The following is a 19,809-nucleotide window of genomic DNA, read 5'->3' as shown; positions in this document are numbered from 1 at the left end:
AAAATGGTGAATCAGTCTCTCTGAAAAGATCAACAAGAGCACGAAGCACATGAGCGAGTCTAACCCTCACCTCTGTCCAAATGGCTTTCTTCATTAAAGGACACAGAGACTGGACATACAGTTTTGTACATCAGAACTGTCCATTTTAAAGAAAGGGAAAAGCAGAAACAAAATGCACAACCATACAAAATGGCACTTTCAAAGTGCTCCCGGTTCCTCAAAGTCCTCTGGGCTTGGGAAGTCTTAGACATGCTAATCAAATCATGATTAAAGCATCTGATCACTTTGGATTACTCAAACTGAAGAACAGAATTGTTTAAGATGAACTCTGGCGGACCTTCCTCCGGGCCGATATGGTCTGTTGGACACCCTCTTGTGTTGAGGCTTCTACAGGAGTCTAAGGAACCCCTCCGTAGCTCTTCCGTAATTCTTTACCTTAGGGGACATGCATAGGGTTGAAGAGCGTGCATGAGATTAGAGTTAGAGTAAGAGAAACTATTGAGAAGAACCTACATTACAGTCTCTACTTCCACAGAAACCCAGCAAGAGTGACCATATTGCACTGTGAAGGCGACTGATCCAGCTCCAACACTTTGTTGCATCTCTTGTGTCTGTTTTAAGGGTATGTGATCCCTGCTCCAACTGAAGCGCTTCAAGCTTCACAGTGCATTCCCTCATTCCACAGTAAGTGCCCTCAGCGTCGCTGGCAGGCTAGGGGGAACTGAGGCAGCATGGCAGCATGGATCTTCCCTTTGCTGAAGAAGAGCTGATGGAAAAACGTAGGGCAGAGTGCAGTGTGGAGGGAGGTCAAGAGGTGAAAACTGGAAGGTTTCATCGCTGCTAAAAGCCGCTCACTCGCTGGGGTACGTGGGGTAGTGCGTGGGGGGTTGAGGGCAGCCGTGGCCCACAGGAAGGGTTGAGTGTCTTTCTGGAGGAAGGCGTTTAGAGAAGAGGTCAGTGTCCACTCCTGGTTGAGTATTCTAAATAGCACACTCTGTTTAATAATGAAAGCACAAAAAGTAAAAATCTGAGGTTCTTTCCAAAAACAAATCCTACAGAATTTGAACTTTGAACTCTTATGTGCATTTAAACTGAAATTTATTAAAGTGCGTATGTTTGTCACTTTGTGTGGAACACTGTGTTCTTTCAAACGTTAAACACCTTTTTTTTTTTTTTCAAACATTTAATTTAGCCAGCTCTTTTATGTTGCTTCATAGAAGACTACATGTTACAAGGTTGTTGATAAAGAGTTTAATATTGTGTTTTTCAGCACATTTCATGGGAGTGCTACTTGCAACTACAAAAAAAAAAATTCAGTTAATATGGCTTGTAAAAATACATACAGCTCACCTATACACAGTTCAGTCTCACCGTTGGCAGTGTCTACTCCAGCCTGTGATCCGGTGATGTGGTGCCAGAAAGCACTTCGTGGTAAGATTGCTGTTGGGGTGCAGGGGTAGGACGTCCCCTCTGAACCCTTAGATAAAAGCTGGGGAGAGATAGAAGAAGAGAGATGGGAAAGAATTTCAATTAGGTTGATAAAAACACAAAATAATGGCTTTGGTCCTGGTGTTTTGAAAGTTGTATGACAGAAAGAAAATCAATTTGGCCTGCAATCTCACAAGCTTTGTTTTAATAAGCACTGTGAGTGTGTGTGTGTGTGTGTGTGTGTGTGTGTGTGTGTGTGTGGACATATGTACAGTGGTGTCTGGGACCTTGAGTGATGATGTTTTTATTTAGCATAAACAAATGTAATTACAAATTAAATGACCATTCAAAAGTATGGGGTTAGTACATGTTTTAAAAAAAATAAAAAAAAAAATAAAAATATTAATAAATAAATCAATAAAATAATAAAACAAATTAATAAAACATGGATGATTAGGGGAATTTTTCATAGTGACGTGAAATTTTTATTTCAAATAAACACAGTTCTTTTTCATTTTGGATTCATCAAATAGTTTTTAAAAAAATGTATCACTGTTTCCATAAAAATATTAATCAGCACAACCGGCTTTATCTGTTATAATAAAACACGATTTTCTGTTTAATGTAACTTAAAGGATCATGTGACACTGATGGCTGCTGAAAATTCAGCTTTGCCACCACAGGAATAAATTACATTTTTAAACATATTACAATAGAAAACAGTTATTTTAAATTCAAAAAAAAATAGCATATTATAACTTACATTATCAAATTAAAAATCAAAAAAAAAAAAACTATAAATAAATATGAACTGTATTGTATATTACAAGCGTAAAAAAATGCATTAAAATGTTGAATAGATTTGAGACTGTTCCAAAAAAGGTCTTTTGCACAAAGGAATTAATTTCACAAGGCCAGTGTCACAAAACTGCTTATTATAATGACCTAGATAGAAATTGAGAAGACAATGTCTTAGTTTTAAATGTGTCAAAACTTAGTATATTTTCTTGTTTTAAATTAGATTTTCAATCTGGCCTCAGGCTTTTGAACCCACTGCATGCTTTGGTTACCTTGCTGTTTTTTTCCATTTCCATGAGGACTCTCTTATGCTGCTCAGCTATAGCTAGAGTGGAAGAATGAACCCTTTGGTAGATCTGCTCTCCTTCCCGTGTCTGGAAAGTGTACAGGCCATCCACAAAATCAAACAACAAAAAAAAAAAACAAAAAACATACTATGAATTATAAAATAAAATACACACTAGAAAGAAGTATCAAGCTAGACTTGCTTTGTGTGTTGCATTACAATAGCCACTAGGGGGCAGTGTTACACCAGACTCAAACTTCTCCCTAAAACCTCTCATCTTCTCTCTCAAAGGGCATCCAGCTGGCGATGTGAATCTTCTTTTATTATTTGATCAAAGCAGTGAGGAAGATAAGAACACCTAATCTGCCACTGAACTCCTTGTAATCCACTCAATAAATCCTTTTAGGAGGTCCACAGTTCAATGGCTACCTCCCTCTGCTTCCATGTTTCTCTTACATATACATGACCAGACTGAATTGAATAAACATTTCACAATCTTATATCTTAAACATACCTGCCAGCCTCAAAGGTGAAGCGCGTAGCATCCCGTCCATAGCGCCTAAGCGAGCAAAGCGGCCAGGTTACTAGCTTGGTACGAGGGTTGTGAATATCCCACAGGTAGATGTTTTCATGCGTGATCTGCATCATACACTCCCCATAGATGTCAAGATTAGGACAGGGCAACAGGAACACGTTAAAGCGCTCTGTATGAAAAACAAAAAAAAAAACACACATGAGAGACTGATAGTGAAAAACAGGTATTTGGTATTAACAGTTTAGTCACTACACTGTAAAATGTTTTAGAAAAAATACAAATGCTACAGTAAGACAGGTTAAGCGTAAGTTACCTTCAGCTATATGGTGAAAAACTAAATGGTTTAGCATCACTTTGTGTAAAATTTTACTGTAAAATACTTACAAATGTATTGTTTCTGCAAATGAAAATGATACATTTACTGTATAATTTATGGTGAAAAATAGTGAAAGCACATAGTACCTTTGTTACATCACAGATGATTATATTTGACATAAATGTCACAAATAACAACAAAAAAAAGGTCAAAATTTTGCAATTTTTTGGAATTGAGATTTATACATAATCTGAAAGCTGAATAAATAATCTTTCCACTGATGTATGGTTTGTTAGGATAGGACAATATATGGCAGAGATCTGAAATCTGAGGGTGCAAAAAAAATCTAGAAAAAAAATTGAAAAAAGTTTTGAAGTCCTCAGCAATGCATATTACTTTTTGATATATTTATGGCAGTACATTTACAAAATATCTTAATGGAACATGATCTTTATTTAATATCGTTATGTTTTTTGGCATTAAAGAAAAATCGATAATTTTGACCCATACAATGTATTGTTGGCTATTGCTACAAATATATCCATGGTTTTGTTATCCAGAGTCCCAAAATAATCCAAATAATTTAGTGTCATGGTTTATCCATGTTTATGGATAGATCAATTACAAAGTACTCTGACTGATCATTTGACTTTCTGTTTATCCCCTGTATTTTTATGGAGGTTATCAGTACATTTTAAGGTAAAAAAGGCGATTTTGGATGTTCAAGTAGATCAGTGCATCATATCACTTAATGAAATATACAGTTGTAAAATATACCGGCATCAATATTCCTGAAACATAATATATCAGAATATTTTCACAGTGAATTTCTGGCAACCACAGCTGTTTTTTTATGTAAATGTAACAGCATATATTCTACAGTGTAGAATTAAACTAAGTGCTACCATGTTGTCACTAAAGTACGCAACAAATCTAAAGCTGTCCTCTTGATATAAAACAAGCTACAGGAATCCAGCTCATAGGTAAGCAATTGTACAAATGGCTTTAGTATCTTACTGTACCTGTGTGTTCACACTGAACTCCAGCGGCCAGGAGGTCTGGTTCTCCAAGACTGATGTCATTAACACGTGTCCCCAGGCACTCGATAGACAAGGTCTTAAACCACTCTTCAGCCTCCAGCTCTGTGAGAACAGCAAGATTCAATGATGTCTAAGACTGAACATGTTCTTTCAATGAAAACATACACTAGGACGTGTGGTTTGCAAATGTGCCTGAGAGCAGCACGCAACAAAACAATACATACCAAAATACTAATAACAAGAATCAAAGCTGAAGCAGCAGCAAAACAAGCCTTAGTAAAAGATGATGTACCTGATTCACAGGTGAAGGTTCGAGAGGTGTCATCTGTAAAGACGATGGCCACAGCTTGCCGCTTTTCACAACAATAAAATCTTTCAACTTTCTTCAAAATAAAAACATCTCAAACCCATAAGTAAAAAAAAACCAATTCAACCAAAAAGAATTCACATGCATTCATTTGCATCATTTGGAAAGGCACTTGTGCTCTCTTAATCATCTAATTTATCTTTCACGGTCTATAGCGGGTTGTGGGAACAGCAGAGTGCAGTAAAGAAAGGCAAATGAGAGCGATAAACTCACAGAAACCAGAGGCCTGTGAGTCAGCAAAGTTAGAGTGAATCGTGAGAGTCTGCGCGTGGATACTTTTATTCAAGAAATGATCTGTTTACCCACTGCCAGTCTCGTAATCTCGCCCGCCAGCTCTTGCGGTATGAATGTGCTTCACGTAGCTGTTAGTATAATTGGAGAACTGAAGTGACACTTGAATGTTTTCCTTGAATGTTTCATTTCTCCCGTGACATTTTCAGGGCTTAGATTAAGACCTCATTGAGAAGTGTACCTTAGGACAGGCTCTGATGTAGGCTGACTTCTCATCAGGGTATTTTTCCAGTCTGCGAGGTCCTTTACTGGACGACTTCTTAAACACCAGCCAGCAGCGCCGATAGATCTGAAACACATGTGCACATAATCACACAGGGTCCAAAAATAACACTCACCAGAAGTAGAAACTGGCCTTAGTGAGTGAATCAATTTAATAACTGTTAAATAACTTTTAAGATTCACAGCATGGTATAAAATAGGAATGCACTGATAAGCCAATCAGTTTATAATGGCAGAGGAAAAAAATAGAAGATTAATGCTGACACTACTAATATCAACATTATTTGATCTAAATAAATAAAAAACACTGAAAATTAAAGTAAAAAAATTGAAGTGGATTTAAGCATCAAAACAGTGAACAGCATGAAAAATGGATATTCCATTTGATTTGCTTAAGATTACATTTAACAGTGTTATTACATGATTAATGTTGTTAAATATTAAAGGGGTCATATGATGCTGCTAAAAAGAACATTATTTTTTGTATTTGGTGTAATGAAATGTGTTTATGCGGTTTAAGGTAAAAAAAAAAAAAAAACATTATTTTCCACATACTGTACATTATTGTTTCTACTCTATGCCCCGCCTTCTGAAATGCGTTAATTTTCACAAGGCTCATCTCTCTGAAAAGCGAGGTGTGCTGGGATTGGCCGAATGCCTCAAGCATGTGACGGAAATGTTACACCTCTTAACATATTATGAAGCCTTGTCCGGCCAGAGCGACGAGACATAAACATAAAACCCATTATAAACGTGATATAAACATGATTTCTAGTCATGTTTTCTTTTGGAAGGCAAAAACAAAGTAGTTTCGCTTTCTCAACGAAACAACATCACACACCGCAGCCTCGAGTGACCAGAGGTCGGAGGCCTAGAGTGAGCCGCGGTCTATAGTGAGCCGCAGCTGGCTTGAGTGAGCAGAGGCCAGAGGTCTAGAGTGAACCGCGGCCGGCTTGAGAATGGTGCAGCAGGCGGATTCTACGAAGGAGCGTACTTTGGTCTTGCAGCAACCACAGGTGACGACCCCGGGCTTGACGCCGCTTCATCCACGGTGAAAGACAATTCTGCGATCCACAGTGAAAAGTTGATGTATTTCCTCAGCGACCAGCGCGGATCAACCCCAGGCATGACAAAGCGGATATCGTCCTCTTTTGGAAGGCCAAACAAAGTAGTTTCACTTTCACAGTGAAACACAAAGCGTCTATGCGACATGGCGGCGGTGGCAACAACAATACTACAACAAGAATAAAAGGTATGCCTTCTTTCTTTGCGTGAACATCTGGGCGTGTTATTCAAATCTTCCCACATACTGACGTAGATATGTGGGGGTGTGTTAGAACAAGCCGTTTCAGGGGGGTGTGGACGAGTCTCAAGTTTTATAAAGAATATCTCTTTGGATTTGAGACTTTAGTCTTTGCAACTTCACATATCTCCTTTATTCACCAAGAGCTTGTAACACTCCAAAGAGAAAGGAAAATTTTAAATCACATCATATGACCCCTTTAAACGTCAGAGGATTAGATAAAGGCAAACATTATCTAAATGTAAAAATACCCAAAACTAACTTGTACATTTAAATATGAACTGAAACAGATACACTACCGTTCAAAAGGTTTGTAAGTTTAAATTTTTTTTTTTTTTATATTTAATGTCTATTATACTCCCCAACGCTGCATTTATTTGATAAAAACTTTAAATTTAAAATAATTTAACAACATTTTATGTATTTTAAAATGTAATTTATTCCTGTGTTTGGCAAAGCAGCCATTACTGAAGTCTTCGAATTCACATGATCCTTCGGAAATATGCTGATTTGGTTCTCAAGTAACATTTAATTATCATCAGTGATAAAAACAGTTGTGCTGCTTAATATTTCAGTAGAAACCTTTTATATTTTTTATTTTTATTTTAGGATTCTTTGATGGATAGAAAGTTCAAAAGTGCAGCATTTATTTTCTCTTTTGCAACATTACACTATAAATGCCTTTACTGTCACAATCAATTCAATGCCACCTCAATGAAAGGAAAAATCTATAAATAAAATAACCCCAAACTTTTGCATGATAGTACAAATAAAAAATCCCTAGTACAATATAGCAAGTGGCAGGACATTCTTAAATGTCTATTCTGGTTAAACCACCAAAACAAACATTTGATTTTGTCATTGATTTGACATTTTTGTGTCCGCTTGTTCTGCACTGAGAGACTGGATAATATATTTTATGATGCTGTGTGTGGCACAGTGACCTATGCTTCACTGCAAATACACAAGGGTAACAAAGAAAAATACTGCCTTAGAAGAACATTTCTTTCCAAAGCTAAAACAAGTCATTCTGCTGGATAAATATGCTATTTGCACAATATGAAAGCTTCTAATTAAACCTACAGCAGTTCTGATCTGTCTTTATATTTTGTAAACATTCTCTCTCCCTCAATCGACCCTGCTGCCATAAAAAGCCATTTTCTGTTTATACCACTGATGTCCTTCAACGACCGATCCTACAGTTGCCACAGTAACCCCCGTAAACCCAGTCAATTTATCCAACCACCCCAACCCCACCAACACCATCCACCATCACTATCATCAATGGAAATCGTTCTGAGCAACATTATTTCTGCATCATCTATTCAGCAACCATTATGACCCTTTAGAACAGCATGATGTATAGGTTCGGCAGTTCAGCTTTACACCTTCCTTTGTCTTTTTGTCCCTTTAGAGAGAATTAAAGTCAACGTGTTTAGATTCTCGTAAGATCCCCTGGTGTACAGACAGCGTTTTAAAATAAAGTTACATTCTGACTCACACAGTCATAAACATGGCATTAGTCATCAGACTTGTATAATGACAGGCCTGCATTGCACCTTAAATACGACAGAGAGGTTTAACAAGTGAGTCCACACACTTTTAACCATATCGCCTATGAATGAACATCAATATGTGATTTGTACTAAAAGGAGTCCAAAGATAAAATCGTACCTTTGGAAGTTTCATGCAACTTACAGCGTGTCGGGTTTCCTGCTGAGATGACTGATAGAAAGCTGGACTGAGCTGATGAGCTTTTGTTTTTATCATCTAAGCTGACCTTAATGTCATTGCCACTCGAATGCTTGGACCCATCTTACGGAGAAAAGGAGAAAGTTAGCTGCATGGTTTTCCATCCACAGCAGGTAAAAGATTGATCCCTTGTTTGCATCATATTGTCCCCCGAGGTTCCACTAATCCTCTGTAAACAGACTGTGCAACAGCATCAGCAGAGAGTGACTGAGTGTGTGTGTGTGTGTGTGTGGCGTCCCCTCTCTCACTAATGCTTTACTGTTTGTACATTCTCACTGTCACTCTAATCAACATAAATACACAGGAGCAAAAATAAAACACAACCTACATATGCATATACACAAACACAAACCAAATACTATCCATCCTGGTATCACTTCCTTTCTAAAGAAGTATACTTTGATGAATATATTTTCCATTGAAACAGTGTAGTTTATCCAGTTAAATTTAACTTGGTTAATTTAACTGTTAACATTTAACTTTGTATAAGCCACCACTGTCATCAAAAAGTAGTTTAAATGAAATAAAAGTGAACTGTTTGAGTTCCTACACTACTGTTCCAAAGTTGGTGAGTAAGAATGTTTTAATACATTATTCATTTAATTCAGCAAGGATGCATTAAAATGATGAATATGGAGGTCATAGGAACAGCAGCATTTTTTAAATACTGTCACTGTGTTTACTGTCACTTTTTCCCACAAAAAAAAATATATCAGTTTCCACAAAAATATTAAGGAGCACAACTGTTACAATAATAAGAAAAAAATGTTTCTTGAGCAGTAAATCAGCATATTAGAATGATTTCTGAAGGATCATGTGACACTGAAGACTGGAGTAGACTGCTGAAAATCAATCAAAGAAATAAATTCAATTTAAAGTATATTAAAATAGTAAACAATTACTTTAAATTATAATATTTCACAATATAACGTTTTTACTGTATTGTTGATTAAACATATGCAGCCTTTGGTCAGCATAAGAGACTTAAATTGAGTTAATATGCAGTTTGTATGACCATACTTGTTTGTTGCAATTCTAATCTTTTGGATCTATTATTATTGACAGAGTAAATATTAACAAAATGGCTATTAACTGACATTAATTTATTGCTTTTAGCTGCTGTATGAAAGCAATAAATCACTCTCTAAATCATAACACATTACTGAATATTTACACGACTACAATAACAGTGCGATTTTGGATGTCATTTTGCTCAATTAGTAACAATAACTGAAGTAACCATGGTATTTTTTGGCAGAAACCATGGTAACGTCTCACTATATTGGTACTTTGTATAAAAATGGGCAGTTACCTTTATATTGTTTTGTTTTCTATATGAAAACACTGTAACTCTCAAACTGCTCCATGGGGAATAAATCATCATGGAAGCAAAAACAAAATACAAACAAGAAAAAATAACGCACGAATAAACAAAAAACACCTAAATAAATAGCTTACTGCAGCTTAATATATAAGAAAAGGAAGGAGGAAGAGAAGGAAGGAAACAATAAAAGCTTATGGAGGCACAGGGAAAATTCTGAGTTTAAACTGAAGCAGTGAAAAGCTTTAGTTATTGGAAGAAAAAAAAGAGGAGATAAAACAAGAGGCAGAATGTGCCAACATTTCACAAGATAATAAGCCTATAATGAGTCTGTTTGCCACCAGAATGAATCCATTTCTGAATTTTTGTCAGCTGTTCATCTCTCATCTACTCTTCCCCTGAGATCTGAAAGAACTCAGCCTGGCATCCTAGGATGGTCAAATGAATAATGACACCATTGTAACAACAGTTGCTATGCTTAAAGCTAAAATTAAACCACTTCCTCTCAGGCAAGACTAAATATAAAACGCCAGCTTACTGACTGTGACCACTGAAACCTGTTGGGGATTTTCTGAAACTATTCTAAAATTCAGCTCCTGTCTGTTTGCGTCACAGAAATACTGCATCACAGTAGCTTTAGATCTTTGCTTTGTCCCTCAGAGATGCATAGCAAAAATAGTATTGCAATGAATGTCCATTTGATTTTTGGACTTTATAGTCTGCATCGACCAACACCCTCCCCATCTAATGTCTTGGGTTGTTTCATAATTGTGATGTCTGGTGTTGAGCCTCTTATGATTGCAAACACACTCAGAAGGGCTGGCAGTGGCTGAGGAGCAATCAGGGTAATTCCAGCATGGCAGCGAGGCCGGAGGTACGGGGCTGCCGGAACCCGAGCAGAATGCTAAACAGCGCTCTGATTAGTCTGATTGGGGCTCTTGGTCCCTAAGTGGACCGCAGAGATAGATAGTGAGAAAGGGAGGGAGATAAAGAAGAGCATATAGACAGGAAGCTTAGGGGAAGAAGAGAGATGCTAAAAAGAAACACTAAAGAAGAAAGAAAACGCAAGTGGCACAAAAACATATAACCGGAGTGGTGTGACGAAAGGCGAGACTCTGACGAGACTCGCCGAACTGCTTGATGGCAACATGTACTGTATGAAGGCAAAGAAAGCAGGTGGCACCACAGTGTACAATTAACCATAATAATTTGATGCAACAACATTAAATTCTATCCGACAAGCCAATGATTACATTTACATGTAGGCATCTGACAGATGCTTTTTGCATCGTGTTCAGGGTATATATTTTATAAATTGGGAATTGAACCCATGTCCTGGCCTTGATAGCGCCACGTTCTACAGTTCGAGCTACAGGAATGTCTAAATATGACAATTAATTTCATGTTATGGTGACTACTAAATATTTTGTTACAATTTAAAATAACACTTTTAATACATTTTAAAATGCAATTTATTGCTGTGAAGGCAAAGCTGAACATTTCTTATTATTAGCAGTGTTGTGCTGCTTTTAATATTTCTGTGGAAACTATACAAATCCATAAATATTAATACATTTACATTTTTACAGCCCTCAAGCAGAGTTCCATTAACTTTAATATAGTATTTATGGTAGTTACTAAATTCCACAATTCCGTACCACCAATACTGCAAATGACTTTATTGTTATTGAAATACTATATGACTTTAAGAGATAGCTTCTAGGGGTCAACCAATTATCAGTGCCGGTATTAAGCATTATTATATTATTACATTATCAGTATCAGTCATTTTTTAAACTGGTTTGCTGATAAAATAATTTAAAAACATTTAAAGAAGTTTTTGTCAGAGCCATTGTTATTCTTAATTTTGACATTCATTTTTACACCAGACATATATATTGGTTCAAAATATCAGTTATCGGTCTTTGATCTGTAATAATGGGTAACGGCCTTGGCCCTGAAAAACACATTGGTCAACCCCTAATAGTTTACCCAAAAATGAAAACACCTAATTTTCTCAGCCTCATGTTGTTTTAGACATTTATGACTTTCTTTCTTTCTTTGGAACATTAAAGATATTTTGAGAAATTCTTTGGTTACCAACATTCTTCAAAATACCCTTATTTACGTTTCACATAGGGATGTCACAAGAACCGATACTATGGTACCAAGTCGATATAAATATTTTAAAATCCCGGTACTTGTTTTTCTTCAGTAGCGTAAGTACCGTTGGTACTGATGGTAGCGACTAGCGAGGCTGCAATTGTTCCAGTACTGAAGGGGGCAGGAAGAGCATACGCCTGGAAGTGTTTCAGTCAGTCCTCAAATGAATGTTTTATGCCTTAAAAAAATGTAAATACACAACACAATTTCTGAGCAAAAGGCTATTGTAAGAATAAATGAAACTTGTTTTTAGGCTTTCAAATAATTAGACATCCTAAAACAGAATTTGGTAACAAAACATAAGGTTGGAAAAAATAAAACATTTCATAGGGCACAAACGTAATATTTGTTACACTTTGATGTTAAATTGTTTAAGTTTCATTATTTTAATTAATTAAACATGCTTTTTGATTAATAAAATTGAATTTAACCATTCTAAAATAAATAAAAATGGAACCTTCCGGTCTTTTGTAATGTTAAATAAAGGAGATAATGTTCAAGTATTATTGTTATTTTTTCCCTGTGGTACCGACTTGGTATCGAGTAGGGCTGCATGATTAATTGAATGTGATTGTCATGTGTAGAGCCGTAGTTCACTGACAAGCTACGCATAATTGCGTTCATAATCGTAGATGATTTAATCGCACGATTATGAAATCGAAGAAATCGTTCTGCGATTATGAAAGCTGTTTGCGTAGTTTGTCAGTGAACTAAGGCTGTCTAGAAAATGCTACTCCATCTGAAAGCATGTGAAAATACCACATTTAATAACATGTTTTTACTCCAAACTCACTTCATAAATGTCAGTCGAGTGTTTGAAATAAATCCTTCTGTGAGATGATGTGGCGTCTTACATAGAATAAGGTACGCAACATATTTCATAGTATTCTAAGCAGTGATAAATGTTGATTAGCGTTGCATTTTAATATACTTTATTATAATAAAAATTATAATAAGAGAAACTCAGATAAACCATATATTGTCGTAGTCACATGTTTATTAGTCAAGTTGAATTAATGAAAGCAGTTAAAGGGTTAGTTCACCCAAAAATGAAAATTAAAACTTTCTTCTTTTAGACGAATCCAATCGGAGTTATGTTAAAAATTGTCCTGGCCCCTCCAAGCCTTTCAATGGGGGTAATCGGGTGTTGGTTGTCAGCAGTTCAGAAGACGTGAAATAAAGTGGGTACATCTGTAATAAAACGTCCCTCACACGGCTCCGGGTGGTGAATAAAGGCCTCCTGTAGCGAATCCATGCATTTTTGTAAGATAAATATCCATATTTCAAACGTTATAAACAATTTTTTCTCACTTCCGCTGACTGTGGTACGTGGAAGACGTTCAGGTGGATGATGAAGGACATGTGTGTCATGTCTGCGTGCCTCTGAGAAATGCAGGAGCAAAGAAAAAAAAGTTTCCTTACTTTAGCAAAGGAAAACCAGTCTCCTCTTGGCTTATATCGAAATCCTCCAACATTTTATTTATTTATTTATTTATTTATTTTTACAAATCCTCATTTTGTGCCAATTCGTGAATGACGTTTTGTTTTGTTTTGTCTCCACGTTCGTCACTAATCACACAACGGCGACGTCTTCGTCATCTGCCGGAACGGCTTCCACATATGACAGTCAGCGGAAGTGAGGAAAAAAAAAAAATAGTTTTACATTTGAAATATGGCTATTTATCTTACAAAAATGGCTCGATTCACTACAGGAGGCCTTTATTCACCCCCGGAGCCGTGGAATTTATTATTTATTACTGAACCTTACACCACATCTCACGAACTCTTAACAAACAAAAACCAACACACCCTAACCAAATTAAAAGGCTTGGAGGGGCCAGGACAATTTTTAATATAACTTCGGTTGAATTCGTCTGAAAGAAGAAAGTCACATACACCTAGGATGCTTTGAGGGTGAGTAAAACAGGCTAATTTTCATTTTTGGGTGAACTAACCCTTTAAATCTTCTGTTTAATCAACCACCGCTAGCTATAGGGATTTCCTGGGTTTCTTCTGCGGGGCGTATTTGAAGTTTCAGCACGAGATCGCCCTCTGGCCTTTGCTTCACTGAAAGATACGCATGACGATCACAGCTTATGCCTAATCGCGATTTATCGCCTTTGCGATAATCAAAAAAAAATATCACACATCAAATAATGCATGTGTGTACAGAATCCAGAAGCATCAGCTAGTTAGCCACAATAATTACAAAAACTGATACAAACAAACAAAAATACAAATAAGACCAATAACCAATTGACCAAACCCTTCTTTAACAAACACAGCAATGGCTAAATAAACCTGGGTGGTCAAAGTCTTGCAAAATATTTACCACCCACAGTCAATACAACTCTCAGATGGACAATACAATGAAAATGCTGTAATGTAGGAGCTTTAAGCCAATGAAAATGGATTAGTTAGAACACAATATTTCCTCCAATCTGTGGAGGCTAATTCCTCTACAGCCAGAAAAAGCAAGAGAGAGAGAAGGATAGGGCTTTGTCACAGCTCAGACACAAATGCAAATGCCGCCACGCACTCACTGCTGCTGCCAAATCAGAGCAGAGGCAGCAGCATGGATGTAAATAGTATTAGCTGTGCATAAGCGGGGATTTATGATATTGTGCTTGCATTACGTGCACTAGCATAATATTAAATAGACGAAGAAAATTGACTTACAATTAGGGAAGCCATTTGTTAAACAATGATGGAGGAACGGTGCCCATTTTGAGTTTGCACAGCACAGGAGAGAAAAAAAAGAGAGACAAAGACAAGCACACATACAGACACAAGATGTGTCAGTGCAAAAGGAACAAGAACAGAGAGAAATGAGAAAATGAAGGAAGGGGAGAAATAAAGAGGCAAAATGGGAGAAAATATAAACTCCTTTTAGATTATTTAGCACTGCGTTCCCCAGGGGGACCATGTGTCATAACCCCGCTGCTGGCACAGTAACCACAATCCTGCTGACTACATAATTCAGCCATCGACCTGTGCATGAGCTCGAGAGGCACTCAGAAAGTCACTAGACACGGTAATACTGGAACTTCTTAGACATTTCGAAACATCAATGCAGCCAGCTGATCCAGATTGATTTCAGCAGTGAAATAGTTTAAAAGCACATGCTTGTAATCATAAAAGCATATGCGGAGCAGGAAAACCAGTAATGGAAAGTGATTGTAATGCAAATAAAACAAAGACAAACACGCTAATGAAAAACGACAAGTATAATGACAAAAAGAAAGTAAAGAAAAGAATGAGATTTTTTTTTTTTTACAAAGGGATATTTAAGTACAACTAACTGGGGCAGCAGAGGAGATGCTCTCAGAGCCTGTGAGACTGAATCTCCTGTCAGAGGAAGATTGTAAAGCTTTAATGAGGTCTCTGGGCCAGAGATGAGGTTAAATTAGTAGTATGAATGTAGTCCCCCCACGTCCTGCACCATTACTGCTTCATGAGGCTCTTCCAAGGGAACAATTTGCTTAATCTCTTCAAAAACATACAATTATCCAGTAAAATTTAGGCAATATGTTGTGTAAGACATCTACTCTGATCTGGATGAAACGTTAAACAACACGAATAATACTAGTACGTTCTGATGCCATATAAAGCAATGCTGTCATTTATCTTTCCAATCACACTCCACTAATGTAAATGCTAACCAACACAAACTGATATAATCCTTGGCTCCAGTATTATTATCATTAACAGAAACTAATAAAAAAAAAAAAGAATAAAAAAAAAAGAGGAAAAACAACTGAAATTAAAAATTAAATTAATTAAATATAAATGTGAAAAACTAAACTAAAATACATTTTTATATATGATCTAGAATAACGCAAATTAAAAATACTAAAAAAGGAAAAAATTGAAGTTGAATAAAACAAAGATTACTGTAGTATATTTTACAACACAATACCATATCAGTGTTTCTACTTCAAAATTCCATAATTAATTCAATGTCTGGCTAGCCATTTCTTCGTAATTATTTGTGAAATTTATTAGTAAATGCTACATTAATTACTAAAAAAAATTTATAATCTAAATTAGAAAAGAAATAGAAAAACAAAACAACCCCAAACTAGAAAAAATCAAAAATAAAAAACAAAATTCAAAAAAAAAAAAAAATAAAAATAAAAAAAACCAACAAGTCTCAATGACAATACAAGTTAAACAGCATAAGACCAAGCCACCCATCAAGTGCACTAAAAGCAACTAATTACTACTCACCCCCAGTTTCCTGCTCCGCATGCGGACATAGCCCTGCTTGACAATGTCATTGAAGTTGGAGGCCATCTCTGAGGAACCTGGGAACTTCTAGAATGAATAAAGGCTTGCATCCAGCCCTTCGGTTTCCCCCTTCAGCCAGTCCAACCAACTCCCTCCTTCCTTCCTTCGTTCGCTTCTTCGCTTGCCTTCCAGTCTTCCTTGATCTCGTCAGCTCTGCAACTTTTGTGGAACTTCACGTCCAGAAGATCATGTAGATCTTCATACCAGGTTCACCAACAGGATTCAGTCTCCTCAATCCTGCATGATCACTGAGAGACGAGAAAAGGGCACATATCTTGTTAATTTAAAGTATGGTGACTGCTTGCTAGATAGATTATTCATTGATTTGCTAGACATCTTCACTTGGGCAAAATCTACCCACCCTTCTATGAGAATATAGTTTTTTTATTAGAGATTTTTTACTGAAAATTTCACTGAGTTAAATAAACATTACAGTTCTATATGACATATTTCTACCCAACGGCTGCTTCAAATGTCATAATGGCCTACATTAAAATCCACTCTAACTGCAAAGATTATTTCCGCACTAAATAGCTCAAGCCTCATTTTGTGGAGAATGAAAGATTAAACATATCAGAGTAGCAGACTTTCAACTGTTAAGGTGAACAGTCCTTAAAGAGAAAGTTCACCCAAAAAAGAAATAGAAAAAAGAAAAAAAAAGTGTTTTGTTTGCATTAAATGAAAGCTATGCAATGTTGCTTAGATGCCATTAATTTTATGAGCATACAGCTGAAAGAGCCTTCAGAATATCATCTTTGTTAGATAGATTGAATTATGACAGGATTTAGATTTTTGAGTGAACCATCCCAAAATATCAGACCGAGAAATCTTACCCACATATCCAATCTTGTAAGCCTTTACAAACCCCCACTTTAAAAGGAAAACAAAGAAACACTGACTTATAATAAGTAATAGAGGCATAATGTGCTAAACACACAGTTTGAGATGAAAAGTTTCTAAGCATTCATAATAATCCTCTGAGCTCCGGCCCTCAGGCCAAAGAACTGGCACATGGTTGTAAGAGCAAAACCAACAGCATCATCAGCATGCTCTGGAACAACACCCCAAAGTGGCACACTTCCCCAGAAGAGAGCCGGAGCTTAAAATTCTTGACTGCAGTGGAACACAGACATTAAACTTTAACAAGGAGCTCATTAGCCAGGACAGAGCCAGGCTAATCGTCGTCAGCGCTGTTGGTTTTAAAAAGTGGCTCGCTCAGGGAAGGAGGGGCCATTTGCTCCAGTAGAATATCAGTGAATCATAATGCCATTATTATGTGCTCTCATGACCCAGCTTCAAAAGCCCTTGTCAGAAGAGTGAATGGAGAAATAAAGATAAAAGGGAGAACAAGAACAGTTGAAGGAGGATATGAACGATGAAAAAAACACTTTTGAGAGGACCTCAATGGAACCTCATAATGAAAGATCAAAACAAATCACAACAGCCTGAAAATCTAGAATTTAAGTGTCAGCAGTAATAAATATTCAAGGCGAGTTTAAGAACAGAGGTAAAGGTATAAGAAGTGCTTCATGATGTTGTTATTTTAATGTATTTTTTTTACCTGATTTACAGCTGTCAATAAGAATCAGTCACCTTTAATGGCCCAGAATACTTTGGAGAGGTCATTATGCTTACTTTTGAATTTACATTCAAATTTGTTTTATTGGCAGATGTTCTTAGCACTGACTTGTATATTTGTGTATGTAGTCTATCATGATTACTCCTGTTCAGCAGGAGGCAACAGACACAAATCAAGCATAAAGTTAAAGCTAACAGTTTAATATAAGAGCTGCTAAAAGCCTTCTGATGTATGATGAATGGGTATATTAAACCAAGAGTATATAGCAATATGCTGAATTGTTAAGTATTAGGTCATGTGCAGTGAATAGGCACCAAAAGTTTTCCAGTCTAACAGAGCACAGTAACACCCCCAAAAAGAGAAAATGAGCAAAAAGTTAATGAGGCAAAAAAAAAAAGGTAGAGCATAGTAAGCAATTGTGAATTATTTTCTTTTAAATATTTAATAATATATTAAATATATTAATCTAAACATACATGGTCTAAATGCCAGACAGAAAAGATATTCATAATGATGCAAACGATTTCTATTTTGTTTTCAAAATGTATCATGCACAAATAATAAATTATCCCTTATCACAATATTTACAAAAATTACTTAACAAGCGCAAGACAGTATTTTCAAACCACATGTGCTCCTGTAGCTCAAGTGGTAGAGCATTGCGTTAACAAGCGCAAGGTTGGGGGTTCGATCCCCGGGAACACATGATAGGTAGAAATTGATAGCCTGAATGCACTGTAAGTCGCTTTGGAGCGTCTGCTAAATGCATAAATTTAATTTTAATTTAAATTTAAATGCGGCCTTAGTGAGCATAGTTTAGACATGAAAAATCTTACTGACTACAAACTTTTGAATGTAATTCATTCATTTAACCAAATTAAACTAAAACTGACTGTGACGAGTGGGGCGGGTTGAGGCCGGTGGAGTGATTGGAGATAAGCGACACCTGCACCACTCACCGGTCTTGAGTCCCACGGAGGAGATCCGGAAGGATAAAAGAGGAGTTACGACAGAGAAGGACGAGAGAGGACCAGGCCTGGGGTTTATTTTGGGTTTTATTGTGTTTGTGCGCGGCAGTCGTCCGTGAGGGGCTGTCGCGCTGTTGTGTGTTTATTTGGTTATTAAAGTTTCATTTGAATGTTCGCAGGTTCCCATGACTATGAAGGTTGTTACGTCGTTACACTGACCAACTAAAAAAAAAAAAAAAATTATTTAAACCAAAAACCATGACAATCCTGGAACTTTTGAATGGTGGTGTATATACGCACACATAACCTATTACTTTTCATTTAAAAAATACTAAAGAAATAATAATATATTTTAATAATATGTACACATAATACATAAGAACACACAAGCACACAATCATAGCCAGTGAGTAGGCAGTTGTAACAATCTTGTTAGGGTGTAAATTCCAAGTAATCTCAGACTTGGACGAACTTGAGGTCTCCTCTATGTTGGCAATCTTTGCCAATCACTTCTATCTTGAGATTGCCAAAACCGAAATTAGCCGAGAAGCCCTGTCGTTGCCTGAGCTGAGGCTTCGCTTCTCTTTTCTTGTTTGTCGCAGGGAGAAACAGTGGTGACTAAGAATCCAGGTGTGAACAAGACTCAGAGGCAGCTAATGAATACAGACACCAGAATATCCCACCCAGCCCCCTGCAGCACTAGCGACAAACAGCTTGTTAAGACGCAGGTGACACTCAACGTGGGAGGAGGAATGGAAGAAGAACATCTGTTTTCACCGTCAAGTGCGGGTATTGACAGAGAGCAGAGAGCAAGCGGCAGGCAGACACGTCTCTGTTGAACTCCTGGCTAATGATAGCCCTGCCATGCCTTGTCGCCAAGTCTTCGTAATCCCTGAGAATTGGCCAGTTGCACCACATTGTTATGGGTTTAGGTCCCATTTGGAAATATGAAGTTAGGCTTTCCGAACACATCTTATTTTTAAGGAAGTGGAGATAAAAATGTGGTGATATTCACTGTAACCATGACGACAATAACTTCCTACACAGCAGATCCAATATTGTTAAGCTCAGATCAGGAGAAAAATCGTACAATTGAACAAAATGTGCCTTCAATGATGAGGGTGACAACTGTACAATAATGCAAATGGCA

At 36.8% G+C, this 19,809-nt stretch overlaps 1 protein-coding gene across 1 annotated transcript in view; it reads right to left on the bottom strand.

Moving 5' to 3' along the window:
* Positions 1–289: 289 nt before the first annotated feature.
* dok4 (docking protein 4) overlaps positions 290–19,809 on the bottom strand; it is a 39,995-nt gene continuing 20,475 nt past the window's right edge. The window contains exons 2-9 of the mRNA XM_042726825.1: positions 16,053–16,360; positions 5,243–5,350; positions 4,696–4,756; positions 4,386–4,505; positions 3,023–3,216; positions 2,499–2,660; positions 1,340–1,489; positions 290–980 (exon numbers count right to left, since the gene is read on the bottom strand). Of these exons, the coding sequence (XP_042582759.1) occupies positions 852–980; positions 1,340–1,489; positions 2,499–2,660; positions 3,023–3,216; positions 4,386–4,505; positions 4,696–4,756; positions 5,243–5,350; positions 16,053–16,118 (990 nt within the window). The 5' untranslated portion in view covers positions 16,119–16,360 and the 3' untranslated portion in view covers positions 290–851. The remainder of the gene's footprint in view (positions 981–1,339; positions 1,490–2,498; positions 2,661–3,022; positions 3,217–4,385; positions 4,506–4,695; positions 4,757–5,242; positions 5,351–16,052; positions 16,361–19,809) is intronic.

Source organism: Cyprinus carpio, chromosome B7 (assembly GCF_018340385.1).
Source record: "Cyprinus carpio isolate SPL01 chromosome B7, ASM1834038v1, whole genome shotgun sequence".
NCBI classification, from domain to species: Eukaryota; Metazoa; Chordata; class Actinopteri; order Cypriniformes; family Cyprinidae; genus Cyprinus; species Cyprinus carpio.
The sequence above is the reverse complement of the archived record's forward strand: the minus strand, read 5'-3'. Positions and strand labels throughout refer to the sequence as shown.